The sequence below is a fragment of the Sceloporus undulatus genome, chromosome 2 (assembly GCF_019175285.1).
Source record: "Sceloporus undulatus isolate JIND9_A2432 ecotype Alabama chromosome 2, SceUnd_v1.1, whole genome shotgun sequence".
Classification (NCBI taxonomy): Eukaryota; Metazoa; Chordata; class Lepidosauria; order Squamata; family Phrynosomatidae; genus Sceloporus; species Sceloporus undulatus.
The window spans coordinates 21,568,010-21,582,004 of record NC_056523.1 but is presented as its reverse complement, the minus strand read 5'-3'; the positions used below and the strand labels follow the sequence as shown (position 1 = coordinate 21,582,004).

Below are 13,995 nucleotides of genomic sequence, written 5' to 3'. Positions count from 1 at the left end.
GAGGTTAAGAGGTGATATGATAGCCCTGTTTAAATATTTGAAGGGATGTCATGTTGAGGAGGGAGCAAGCTTATTTTCCGCTGCTCCAGAGAACAGAACCTGGAACATTGGATGCAAGCTCCAGGAAAAGAGATTCCACCTCAACATTAGGAGGAACTTCCTGACAGTAAGGGCTGTTCGACAGTGGAACAAACTCTCTCGGTGATAGAACCTCCTTCCTTGGAGGTCTTTAAACAGAGGCTGGATGACCATCTGTTGGGGATGCTTTGATTTGGATTTCCTCCATGGCCGGGGGTTGGACTGGATGGCCCTAGTGGTCTCTTCCAACTCTACATTCTATGATTCTATAACACAGCATAGATGTATTACAATGTATTACCAGAAGTCTGATATAATATTGCTAATGAGACACACCAGGGTTTTCCCTTCTTATGTGTATGAGCTAAAAATGTTTACCAAGGAGGAGGGCGACCAAAATGGTGAAGGGTCTGGAAACCATGCCTTATGAGGAAAGACGTAGAGATTTGAGTATGTTTTGCCTGGAGAAGAGAGGGTTAAGGGGTGATAGGATAGCCCTGTTTAAGTATTTGAAGGGGTGTCACATTGAGGATGGAGCTAGCCTGTTTTATGCTGTTCCAGAGACTAGAACATGGAACAATGGATGCAAGCTACAGGAAAAGAGATTCCATTAGGAGAAACCTCTTGACAGTAAGAGCTGTTCAACACCGGAACACACTCCCTCAGAGTGTGGTGGAGTCCCCTTCCTTGGAGGACTTTAAACAGAGGCTGGATGGCCATCTGTTGGGGATGCTTTGATTGTGATTTCCTGCATGGGAAGGGGGTTTGGCTGGATGGCCCTTGTGCTCTCTTCCTACTCTGTGATACTATGATTCTGACTACTGTGAGATATTTAATAAAGACCAGAGTTCTAATTTAGTGTGAATGTGATGACACATGCATTATGTTGCTACACCCATAGTCTCGGCTCCACAGATGCTTTTGAACTGAGGAGGTGGGCAGATCCAAAAAATCATAACAAAATATGGCAGGGTCACCACATCATGCTGTAGTGGTGAGTGCAGCTATGGCCATTGCCTTTACACCCATTTTTCTGGCCCTTCCATCAGGTTGGCTCCACCCAGCAGCAAAGTAGAACCCCATCCCATCCTATCTGTCAGTGTCAGATAGTAAGCCCAAGGGCAGGGAACCGTCTATGTACAGCGCTGTGTAAATTTACAGCACTTCATAAATAAAGGTTAATAATAATAATAATAATAATAATGATAATGATAATAATAATGATGATGATGATGATGATGGAGGAGGAGTCCAAAGAAAACCCTGGTTATTTGAGCCCATTCCTGATTTTCTTGCCTGGCAGATGTCAGGCTCCATTCTTAACCCAGTTCATGTCCAGGAACATTTACCAAGCCTGTCCTCATGACTTTCTGAATGTTCTAGAGACTGGTGTAGCAGGACTGTGATTGGTGTTTTGGCATAGTTAGACTATGGTTTGGGCCCATTTTAAAAATTAAATATGTTGCCTCTCTTAAGATGCAGATGGCTTTTGAAGAAGTGGCTGTGCATTTCACTGAGCAGGAGTGGACCTTGCTAGATGTGAACGAAAAATCCCTCTACTGGGATGTCATGCAGGAGAACTATCAGCATGTAATTTCATTGGGTAAGTGTTCTCCTTGGGCTTGCTTCTTATGGGACTCAAAAGGTCCAAAACACACTGCAGAAATAGTCCAGTTGGAGGTGGCTTTAACTGCCCTGGCTCAATGCTAGGGAATTCTGGGAACTGTAGTTATGTGAGGCATTTAGCCTTCTCTGGCAGAGAGCTCTAGTGCCACAATAAACTACAATTATTACAGTATGTACTCACTGTTGGGTGACATCAATAATTTTATAAATGAGGTGTATCATAGTAGTATTGCAAAAATTAATCAGGCTCCCTTCCTCATTCTGAACAGGGCTTCCAATGGCACAGGCTAGCATGCTTACACATCTCAAACAAGGAGAGGAACTATGGAGATTGCACTTCCAGGGACATCAAGGAAAACAGCCTTATACAAAATTCATTCAAGGTAAGACAAAGGATAAAAGAACCTGAAACAACAAAATGGGCTGTCTTTTTCACTGTAATTTTTGTATCATTTCTTTAAGAGTAGTCATTTTAGAGCAAAAACATTTAGTGCAAATCATTTAGTGTTCATTCATGCAAGCAGGTAGTTCCACACCACAGAGCTTCATTTCTTGTTCCCTGTTTCTCCAATGAATCAGTATAGAAAGGGGAAAGTTGAGAAATTTACAGATTCCTTCAGCCAACAGAAAAGCAGAATGATTCTAGGAAACGGCTAGGTTAATGCCATCCACCCTGTGGCTACCCATTTCCTGAATTACATCTTACCTGGAGGTTCCTTGCAAGATGGATTTGTAAATAATTTGTGAAAACTCACTCCCTTCTTGTTTTTGCAGCAAAATAGGATGCAGTTCTGACAACATCTTTTATCATGTTTTTGTCCAAATGGGACCAAATAGTCACTACCTCAATACTTGGTCTTAATTAGGACAGCCTCTCTTGGACTTTTTTCTCCCCTGGATCTTACCATCAGAGGAAATGATAGTGTATATCCTGCCTTCTATGCAGGACAATGTAGATGGGAGACTGCCAAAAATGCCAGGTACTGTATGCTAAATTTCAGAGGAAGTAACTGGCAAAACCATCTCTGAGTAGTCCTTTCCTAAGAAACCCCTATGAAATTCATTGGGGTCGCCATAAGTTGACAGGTGACTTGAGGGCACATACACACATCACCACTTTAAACAAGACAGACTAAAGCCAAGTAGAATGTTTTAAAACAAAACCATGCAGGTATGTGGAGCTGTATTAAACCAGTTGGGGTCCAAAGGTTTGTTGTAAACAACCATGTTTTCACATGATGCTGGAGTGGTAGATGGTCTACTGCAGTCCACATCTGGAGAGCATCAGATTGGGGAAGAATGTGACTCTGACTCTTTTCTTTCCCACTTCTTGGCTTCCTTCCTTCTCCTTTCTATACACGTCCCTAGGTGGTCATTCAGCTTCCCTCTCCCATTCGCACATGGACATCCTGAGAGTACAAGGTGTTGGTTATCACCTTTAAAGCCCTGCATGGCTTGGGCCCAGCCTATCTAAGGGATTGCCTCCTGCCATATAATCCGCCTCGTACACTCAGATCCTCTGGGAGGAATTTACTACAGCCCTTAAAGACCAGATTGAAGGCAACCTCCAAGAGGACATTTTTTGCAGCCGCTCCCAACGTATGGAGTGGCCTGCCGGATGAGATCCATCAAATTACCAATCTAGAGAGCTTCAAAAAAAAAGCCATTAAGATGGATCTCTTCCGGCAGGCCTTCCAGGAATAAAATACTCAGCCACAAATAAGACTTCTCCTATTTATCGAACTGCCCATGGTTATTGTTTGGATTTTAAAATGTTAGTTTTAGTTTTATACTGTTTAATTTTGTTTTACGGGGGAGTACTGTGTATATATGAATATATTTTCGTCTGTTGTACACCGCTTTGATTGCTTGGCAAAAAGCGGGATAAAAATAATTTTTTTATTATTTAAGGTTTGGTTGTCCTTTCGCTGAGGATCCAATTTTCTCCCGATTTGCCTTAGGGTCCTTTGACAGGACTGTTTCTCTGTGATATTTGGCTCACAAGCTGCAGGTCATCTCCCACTGAAAATTCACCCAGTGGAGGATGGCACATGGGGCAACAAATGAGCTAGGTCTCTTCGTCTCTGCAGGTGGCCTTCTATCAAAATGTGAAAACTCCTTTCTGGTCTGCATTTGATCTGGTGTATTGAATTTTTTTGTTATTTTGATTTTAATTTATTTGATTTTAATTTATTTTATCAGCTTAAAAAACTTTTCTGCCTTTGCTTTACAGCTAGGTTTTTTATTATTTTAAATGTGGCGATGTTTCTGTTAGCTGCACTGAGCTTTTGTTTAAAAGATAAGGTAAAGTAGAAATTAGTTTTGGGTTTTTTAAAAAATAAATAAATAAACCTAGCCTTGCTCTTCTGCCCTTTATTGTTGTTCCCTGAGGTTTTAACTTAAAGTTTGGGATTTTTCTTTGCAGGTGATTGCTCTCAACCAAGGAGTCTGGAAACAATGGAATTATGTAGGTGGTTGCTTGGTCATTCCCAAGGGAAGGACATTCCTAGCTATGATGCCCATAGGGATGGACAGAAGGCAGAAGGCTGGCAAGAGAATCAGCCACTGGAGAGACTTGGTGAAACTGCTCAATTAACAGGAAGTATTAAAAGTGCAAAGTGTCCTCCTAGTGGTGTGGGAGAAAGGAAGGATTCTTGTCCAAAGTGTGGGAAAACCTTCTGTCACAAATCTGCCCTTACTGCACATCTGAGAATCCACACAGGAGAGAAGCCATATCAGTGCCTGGAATGTGGGAAAAGCTTCAATCAGAGCTCAGCCCTAACTCAACACCTGAGAATCCACACGGGAGAGAAACCCTATATTTGTCCCAGCTGTGACAAACGATTCAGTCAAAGCTCTGCACTTACTCAGCATCAGAGAATCCACACTGGGGAGCGATTTTATGCTTGCCTTGACTGTACAAAAACATTCGTTTACCAGTCAGCTCTGATCCGGCATCGGAGAATCCATACTGGGGAAAAATGCTATAAGTGTCCTGAATGTGGGAAAGGCTTCAACCAAAGCTCTAATCTTATTACACACCGGAAAATTCATAATGGTAAGGAGACTGGGTTAATTATCCTGCTCAAGACCATTGTTATCCCTACCCCACCTCGCTGGTCTATTACTAATTCTGTTTTGATAGAAATGATGATTTTTAGTTACAATGAATAAAACTGAGTGCTCAGCACTTCACATATCACCTTTGGGCACTTTCCCTCCACAGAACGCTGTGAGTCAACTGGTGGTTCATAGAATTATAGTTGGAAGAGACCGCAGAGTCCAACCCTGTGCTGTGCAAGAACACACAGTCAAAGCATCCCTCAACAGATGGCCATCCAGCCTCTGTTTAAAAACCTCCAAAGAAGGAGACTCCACCACACTCCAAGGGAGTGTGTTCCACTGTCAAATACCTCTTACTGTCAGAAAGTTCTTCCTAATATTTAGCTGGAGTCTTTTTTCCTGTAGCTTGAATCCATTGCTCTGGGTCCTGTTTTCTGGAGCTGCAGAAAACAAGCTAGCTCAATTTTCAGTATATCATTTCAAATATTTAAACAAAGCTTTCATATAACCCCTTAACCTTCTCCAAGCTAAACATACCCAGCTCCCTAATTCACTCCTCATAGGGCATTGTTGTTCACAGCCTTAATTTGGCACTCCAGTCTGCTATTCTTACCCTACATTGTATATTCTTTCTCTTCCCCTTTCTCTCATCTTGCAGGAAATGGGACAGTTAGTAGGAATGAGAAGAAAAATTCCCAGTCAGAAGCTCGTACACACGTAGAGGGACATGGAACAATACGTAAGATGCCCCAACTAGTTTCTCCTCAGAATCCTCAACCAGAAAAAAATCTTCAGAATCAGAAATCTTTGGAGAAAAGTTCTTCAGAGCTGGCTCAGAATGGACCCCTTGCATCTTCAGGGAGTTTCATAGCTCAGAGGGTTAGAATAAAGACAGCAACCCCTAGGGTTAAGAGACCCCTTGTGTGTCTTGTCTGCGGAAAGAACTTCAAATACAGCTCCCATCTGGTTAACCACCAGAGAATCCACACAGGAGAGAAACCCTTCCATTGCACCGACTGTGGGAAGAATTTCATTCAGAACTCAGCCCTCAAGAGGCACCAGAGGAGCCACCGAGGTGACAGACCCTATCAGTGCACTGACTGTGGGAAAAGCTTTAGTCGGAACTCGCACCTAGCAAAGCACCGAGGGATTCACACAGGAGAAAAACCTTATGAGTGCCTGGATTGTGGGAAAAAATTCAGTGTCAAAATGAACCTGGCAATTCACCGACGAATCCACACAGGGGAGAAACCATATATGTGCCTGGAGTGTGGGAAGTGCTTTAGCCAGCGGCCCCACTTTATGATCCATCGGAGAATCCACACAGGAGAGAAACCTTATACATGCCCTGACTGTGGGAGAAGCTTTCGTGTGAGCTCACACCTTGTTACCCATCAGAAGGTCCACATAGGGAAGACTTCCTTCATATGTCCCGATTGTGGGAAAAGCTTTAACGGTAACAAAGAGTTTATTCAACATAAAATGCTCCACATCCATGGAGGAAGCCCGCAACTGTCCAATTTAGGTGTCACCATTAAGACTGAACTATCTGTTCCTGAGTCTGTTGGTCCACAAAGCAGTAGGTACTGGTCCTGAAGCAGATTAATGAATTATAGGCTATGTTTGGCCAAGGCAAAGAATGGTTAGCTGTTTCTGGCTCTCTTTTAGGATTATAAATCCTTTCTGTGCTTTAAGCTGAGTTGTGAAAGTGATGGGAAGAGAAAACTGTCAATCAATTTTCAAATCCTTATGGCTATGGTGGGCAGTTGCGAGGGGCTGGGGACTGCATTGGATCCCCCTGACAACTGAAAGGGCCCCATCCCTCCAGGTGAGTTCCTGTTTATAAACAGGGCTCCCCTGGGCCTGAAACAGCCTGGCAGTGGGAAGAAAGATATGGAGAAGTTGGCTTCATGCCCCCAAGAATTTGTGTGGGGCATTTTTAGTTAAAAGAATGCTGGAGGGCCCTTGCAGGAGACACTTTGCCCCTGTTTAGAGTGAAATATAGTGGATAAACTGTCAGATCTTGACCTGAGAGACCAGATGTCATGTTCTGTGCTCAGTCTGGAGACTTACTGTTGATCTTGGGTCAACTGTAATGTCAGCCAAATCTACCTCACTGGGTTCCTCTGAACATAAAGGAAAGCAATTTTCAATATTGACCTTCGTTCCTAGGGGGAAATGATAAAATATCCATGCAAACAATAACATGCTATACTATACCTAGAAGTGCAGCAAGGGGTGGCCAATTCATCAGGTAGAATCATAGAATCGTAGAGTTGGAAGAGACCACAAGGGCCATCCAGTCCAACCCTCTGCCATGCAGGAAATCTCAGTCAAAGCATACCTGACAGATAGCCATCCAGCCTCTGCTTAAAGACTTCCAAAGAAGGAGACTCCACTACACTCCAAGGGAGTTTGTTCCACTGTCGAACAGCCCTTAATGTCAGAAAGTTCCTCCTAATGTTGAGGTGGAGTCTCTTTTCCAGTAGCTTGCTTCCATTGTTCCGAGTCCTAGTCTCTGGAGCAGCAGAAAACAAGCTAGCTCCCTTCTGAATATGACATCCCTTCAAATATTTAAACAGGACTATCATATCACCTCTTAACCTTCTTTTCTCCAGGCTAAACATCCCCAGCTCCCTAAGTTGTTCCTAGGTAAAGCCAATTTGGTTAGTGGCTGTTTTTAAGTACTTTGCCAAGCTATAAATCCCGGGATTCAGTAAAATAGGGCCATGGCAATTAAATTGATATCAAAGTGGTATAACTGTGTAGTGTAGATATATTCATAGTTCAACCCTGGAGAGAAGATGGCATTCATTACCAACCTCCCTGAAGGATCAGATGAGCTTCCATGGGCTCAAGTGAAGAGTCGCCATAGAGGTCATTACTGAGATTGGCTGCTTCTCTCTGTCAGATGCTAAAGTGGACAACCTCCAGATGCTGGGCTGCAACTCCTGTTATCTCTAGCCAGCATAATTATGGTGAGGCGTGAAGAGAGCTGTAGGCTAAAAGCATCTGGAGGGTCACAATTTGCCAACATGTGGCCTAGTTTAACTTTGGGTTTAGTTGTCAACCAATTACAAATCCACCTAACAGTTTCATTGTCTAGCTCACATTTCACTAGCTTTTTTGCAAAGATATCATGGGGGACTTGTGCTACAGCCACGGCGTTAATAATAATAAATAATAAAGCTTTTATTTATATACCGCTTTTCCTCCAGATCAAAACGGTGTACATATGGTAAAACTCTATGATACATGTCAAATACAATAAGTAAAAACAGTTTTAAAATAGTTATAAACATTCAGTTTTTAAAACAGTATAACTAGGATAATTGGGATATCAATTATGGGTAGTCATCCAATCTGGTCGGGGAATACTTTCTACAAAGAATCGGGAGGGTATGCTAACTGGAAGAGATAAGTTTTTAATGCCTTCTTGAAGGCCTCCAATGTACAAATAGATCGAATCTCCTCCAGGAGTGCATTCCAGTGAGTTGGAGCTATCATTGTGTAAGCTCTTTGGTGAGTCGTTGCCAATCTCACCTTGGGGTGTTCTAGCAACAATTTCCCCGTTGTTCTGAGAGTGCGGGGCGGATTATGTAGGGAGAGGCATTCCCTCAAGTAACTCGGGCCCAAGCCATGTAGGGCTTTAAAGGTAATAACCAACACTTTGTATTGGGACCGGAAGCGAATTGGCGTTGCATTCATATCTTGTAACTATGAAAAATAGATATAAGATTAGCCTGGTATGGCTTGTTGCTGACATCATTCCTTTCTAAGTGCTTATGGCCAGTTAATGGTCTCATCTAGAATCTTTCCTGGTACTAATGTCAGGCTGACTGGACAGTAATTATTTGTGTCCTCTTTCCCCCACTTTTTGATGGGGGGACAACATTTGCCCTTCTCCAATCTGCTGGGATTTTTTCTGTTCTCCAGCAATTCTCAGAGATGATTGCCAGTGGTTCTGAGATTACTTCTGCCAGTTCTTTTAATATCTTTGGATGTACAGTGGTACCCCGGGATACGAATTACCCAGCTTACGAATTTTTCGGGATACGAAAAAATCCCATAGGGATTTACTGTTTCGGCTTACGAAGGTTTTTTCGGGTTACGAAAAAACCCCGGCGCTGTTTTAAATGGAAAGGCCGCCACCGGAGGGCAGCAGAGAGCTATTTTTTCCATTAGCGCCTATGGCAATTCGGCTTACGAAGGTTTTTCGGGTTACGAAATTAGCCGCGGAACGAATTAATTTCGTAACCCGAGGTACCACTGTAGTTCATCAGGCCCTGGAGGCTTGAATTCATTTAGAGCAGCCAGATACTGTATTCCTGTACTACCTCATTACCTATTCTGTGCTGCATTTCCCCTGCTGCATCCTCTGCTCCATTTCCCCCAGGTTGAGCACTGTTCTCCTTTTCAGAGAAGACCGAAGCAAAGAACGATCAGAGGATTCTGGAAGCAGTAGTCAAAAAAAGTAACTTTTCAAATGTTGATTCTAAAGCTGTCTTAAAATGAAATCAGTTTGGTGTGAAATGGCAGCTCTATTTAGCCTAATCATTTGATTCACGAGAAATTTAGAGCTACAATTTCGGTGAGGTTGTAAAGCACCAAGGAAATGCTATTGCTAGATGACATTAAAATGTTTTAAATAAAATACTAAATGCAATTCAAATTTGAATTGAAGTACTCAAAAGGAAATAAGTTAGTGTTGCTTATTGAAGAAATAGAAAATATTAATAAATATATGATGGCTAATAAAAGGAGTGTGTGGATGCACAACTAAATGACACAGGAAGAGCCCATAAATACAGCAGTGCACATATTGAAGCATAAATATTTTTTTTAAAAAATTGAACATTTAAATACTAAAATATTTATTTATTTATTTTGGAAGAATTCCTTTGAGAATCAACAAACTCTGAAAGAAAGATAAGAAATGTGAAGGAAAAAAAATCTAGGAAAAGATTTGCAAATAAACAGGAGTAAAAAAATGGAATTAAAAGATTGTTTAAATGGATTTAGATGAAGTACAACCAGAAAAGAGAAGTAAATGGGAGGTAATGTAGCTGCAAGAGAAGAAAGCAAAATGGGGGCAAACGTAGGCTGACTTAAGATAGCATGTAAGATACAAAAATTAGAATCTGTCTATTTTTTGAAATGCAGACTGGTAGATTTTGAATTAAAAGAGGCACAGTATTAAAAGGTCTTCCTGAAGAAACCAAAAAGTGGTAGTGAATTGACATTTTTAGAGAATGAATTTATGATATATTTACAGATTCAGAAACCTGGGCAGGAGAGACAGAGAACTTCTGGGATTTATTCTGTGCTTTTAGGGGGGGAAACAAACCATTAAACCACCAATGTGAAACTGCTTATGGAGATGCTATTGTGCACAAAGCTTGGTTTGGGGCCCAAGTTTACAATGACTGTGTCCAAACTGCAGAAATAAAGCAATTTGATACCACTTTGATTGCCCTGATTCAATGCTATGGAATTCTATAGTTTAGTGAAATATTTAGCCTTCCCTGTCAGAAAGCTCTGGTGCCCCAACAAACCCCAAACCCCAGAATTCCATAGCATTGAGCCATGGAAGTTAAGGTGGTGTTCGACCACTTTATTTCTGCAGTAGGATGCAGGCAGTGGTTGGAATTCAGTGTCTGTTATGGCTGATTTAAGCCCTGATATTTAAGGCACAGAAGGATTAGACTTACCTGCCGGACAATTTCAGGGTTTTTTTTAGGTACAAATAGAGTAGTTGTGGAGGAATCCTGGCAGAAGCTTTGCAGCTTATAACCTTTTTTTTAAATCAGAAACTCACATGTCTATTCCAAGAAACTCGCCTTCCTCAAGGAGTTTATTTTCTTAACACTGGAAGAACATTCAAAGGTGGAAATACTTCTGGAGTAAAAGTAAAAAATGTGTAGGGAATTCTCTTTGAGATAAATCTGAGGAGGGGGGGAGTCCCATTGTAAAAGCAGACTTCTGCTCACACAGCACTCTTTGCACCCAACAATTATACTATTTGTTCCTCTGTTTGCCTTCTGTCTTTTAAATTGTTTAGCAATTATTACTGTTAAATCAGTTTTGTTCAGTTTAACACAATTCCATTTTTTCTTGTATATATTTGTGTATGCGTGTCTGTAGAAATAGTAGTCCCAGAGGATACATTGGTGTTTCTAAAGGGAATGTGTAAACCCTTAAGAACCATGACTGGGGTACATGTATGCTCTGCATTAAAATAAAAATAATTTTTTAGCCAAATCTTTTCTTTAAATTAAAATCTCACTAAAGAAAAAGTATGCTATAAGGGTTTTTTTTTTTAAAAAAAAGATTTAACATGAAATGGCATTCCTGAAGTTCTCTTCCACCCACCTCCCCAGATGAATCTTCCCTAGGATGAGGATGATGGGAGCTAAAGTCCTCAGCTGGAGGACACCAGGTTAAGGAAAGGTTAGACCACGTCTCTCTCTTTGGGTTTTACTGCACTGTGGAAAAATGCTGTTTGACACTGCTTTAACTGCTATTGCTCCATTACAACAGCAAGTACATTTCTATACTGCTTAACAATGTACTAAGCAGTTTACAAAGTATAAGCTAATTGCCCCCAACAAGCTGGGTAGTCATTTTAGTGACCTACAGAAGGATGCCAGGTTGAGTTGACCTGGAGTCCCTGGCTGGTAATGAACTCACAACCTCCATCCTACAGAGTTCTAGGATTTGTAGGTTTCTGGGGCACAAACGATTTGGCAAAAAGACCTTTTAAAATTACAAATCCCAGCATTCCATGGGATGGAGCTACTGCACTTAATGCAGTGACAAACTATTATTTCTACAGCATAGATGCATCCTTTATATTCTGTTGGCATTTCAAGGTTTTTCTTCTTGAGCAAACTTTGATTTTACTGGCATTTACATTTTTATGTCTGCAGTTTCTTTGAATATTTAATTACTCTTTTTAGTAATAATAAGCTGTTTGTGTATTTATTTGTTTTTAATGGTTGGGTTATTTGTTGTCTCGGCTAAACTGCTTTGAGTGTCTCCAATGGAGTGGAAGAATGGTTTATACAATTTTAACTTGAAATAAAATTTATCTTTAAAATCATTTAATTTCACAAGTTCTTAAAGATTTGTATTCTTTACATGTATTGAAGCCTTCCCCTCTCTGGGAATGAGAGTTCAACTATTATGATTGATTGATTGACTAAATGAATTTACGTCCCAGCTTTCTCCTAAGATGGGATTCTTTATTTTAAAATCAAAAAGTTAAAGGATTTACCAAAGCCCATTTATACAGACCTATTTCTAAAACAGTGTTGGACATAGCACAGCCTAGCAGTACATCTGGATGTTGTTTTTTTGAATACATATTTTATTCATGCCAGTTCCTTTAAATGTACCTGTGTATTTGAAGTCTGAAGAACTGGCTTCACTCACTGAGGGTGCATCTACACTGTAGAAATAATAATGCTTTAGCCCCACATCCTATGAAAGTCTGGGATTTGTAGTTTTGCAAGGTCTTTAGCCTTCTCTGTTAAAGAGTGCCAGCACCTCACCAAACTGCAACTCTCAGGATTCTGCAGGATGGAGCCATGGCAGTCATAGGTGTCAAACTGCATTATTTCAACAGTGAAGATGTACTCTTATGAGATTATCACACTACACTCTTAAAGCGTTACTGTTTGTTTAACTGCTCTGGCTACCTCCTGTTGCATTCAGGAATTTGCAGTTTAGGAAGGGGCATTTGGAATATTCAGCCAGAGAGCTCTTGACCTCACTGAACTACAAACGCCAAAATGCAACAGTCAGAGCAGTTAAAGTGGAATAGCAATACTTTAAAAGTGTAGTGCGATAATCTCCTTAGTCTCTTAACTAACACATAGGTTTGTTGTTGATAAAAATTAAAGTCAAAGAGACGTTGCCCCACAACAGGGTAACATGATTCCCGGGTAACAGATTTCCAGAGTCCTCATCCTACACTCCAGCCACTACACCACACTGGCTCTCAATTCTTTTATAATGATATATAAATTTGAAATCTTATACAAAGCCTTATGTTTCAGAGCTATTTATGAATGTCTATAAAACCAGTGACAACAACATTCTGAATTTGACTTTTTGAATGCAGAATCTGGAAAATTCACTCAGGAACAATTAACAGTCAGCAGAGGTTGACTGCAGGAGACGAGAGATGGAAGCTGATGTTACCCTCAGGTTATGCTAATGGGTGTATTTTTGGCAAGCTTTCATAAAGGCTTGGGTGGGCAGGGCACCATTTACTGCATTGCTGAAGGCAGCAAATGTTTGGGTTGCAGAGGGAGACCACACTATAGATGAATTGATTCAATGAAGGAAGCCACAGCCTTGGGTTTGCAAGAACACAAGGCAGTTGATGACCAGAGATCTTGGAGGTCTCCTTTTCATGACATTGCCATAAATCAGAATCAGCCTGATGGCAAATAGCTCCCTCCCCACGCCAGTGACTTACCTGTATTGTTTAATTTTAATTTCCACTTCTTTTTATGCAAGTGATTCCCTGCAAATCCCTAACAGCGTAACAGTCAATGTTGCCCACAGTTGGAAAACTGAGCACTTCCCACAAGAGCAGATTGCCTCCATCCCCTGCGCAGTTGTGCAAAGTTACACTGCCACAGTGAAGCAGCAGACTTTGCCCTATCCATTCAAAGCAAACCTAGACACTGAGTACCTGGAGCCAGCTGAATAATTTTGGCACATGAGAGAAAAACCTAAAGGCCCCTATATTCTCTTTACAGTAGTAAAACCACATTAAGAGTAAATTGCACCCAGAAGCTGATGTCTATAATGGTACGTCCAGGCCTACTGTTGCAGGATATGATGGTGGCTGTTAGCTTGAGTGACTTTTAAGATTTAAGATAAATTTGGGCTGAACAGCCATTGAATACCGACAGTGCCTGGGAAAATTACTTGACCTAAAAGCAGCTTGTCTAAGTTCTGCACTATATAGGTTCTGCGGCACTTCTCAAAGCCGGCTTGCCGGTGAAGCCTCCAAGCCAGCCAGGATGTGAGAGCACTCCAGCCCCAGCGCCAGAAAAACCACGCGCAGCTGTGAGGAGACGGGGACCGGTGAGAGCGGCACCCCTCAAAGCTGGCTCGCCGGTGAAGCCTCCAAGTCAACACGAACTAATATTAACAGGTGGAGGATACAGTAGTACAAGGTTATTATTAGAATTTGATATTATTGTCTGATAG

The 13,995-nt window shown here is 41.3% G+C and overlaps 1 protein-coding gene across 6 annotated transcripts in view; it reads left to right on the top strand.

The window, feature by feature from the left end:
• Positions 1 to 7,143, top strand: part of LOC121923968 (zinc finger protein 436-like) — a 17,446-nt gene extending 10,303 nt beyond the window's left edge. For all 6 annotated transcript variants that reach the window (XM_042454943.1, XM_042454945.1, XM_042454944.1 and 3 more), the window contains 4 exons: positions 1,555 to 1,681; positions 1,974 to 2,087; positions 4,130 to 4,762; positions 5,426 to 7,143. In XM_042454943.1, the coding sequence (XP_042310877.1) occupies positions 1,555 to 1,681; positions 1,974 to 2,087; positions 4,130 to 4,762; positions 5,426 to 6,363 (1,812 nt within the window). In that variant the 3' untranslated portion in view covers positions 6,364 to 7,143. The remainder of the gene's footprint in view (positions 1 to 1,554; positions 1,682 to 1,973; positions 2,088 to 4,129; positions 4,763 to 5,425) is intronic.
• Positions 7,144 to 13,995: the final 6,852 nt, after the last annotated feature.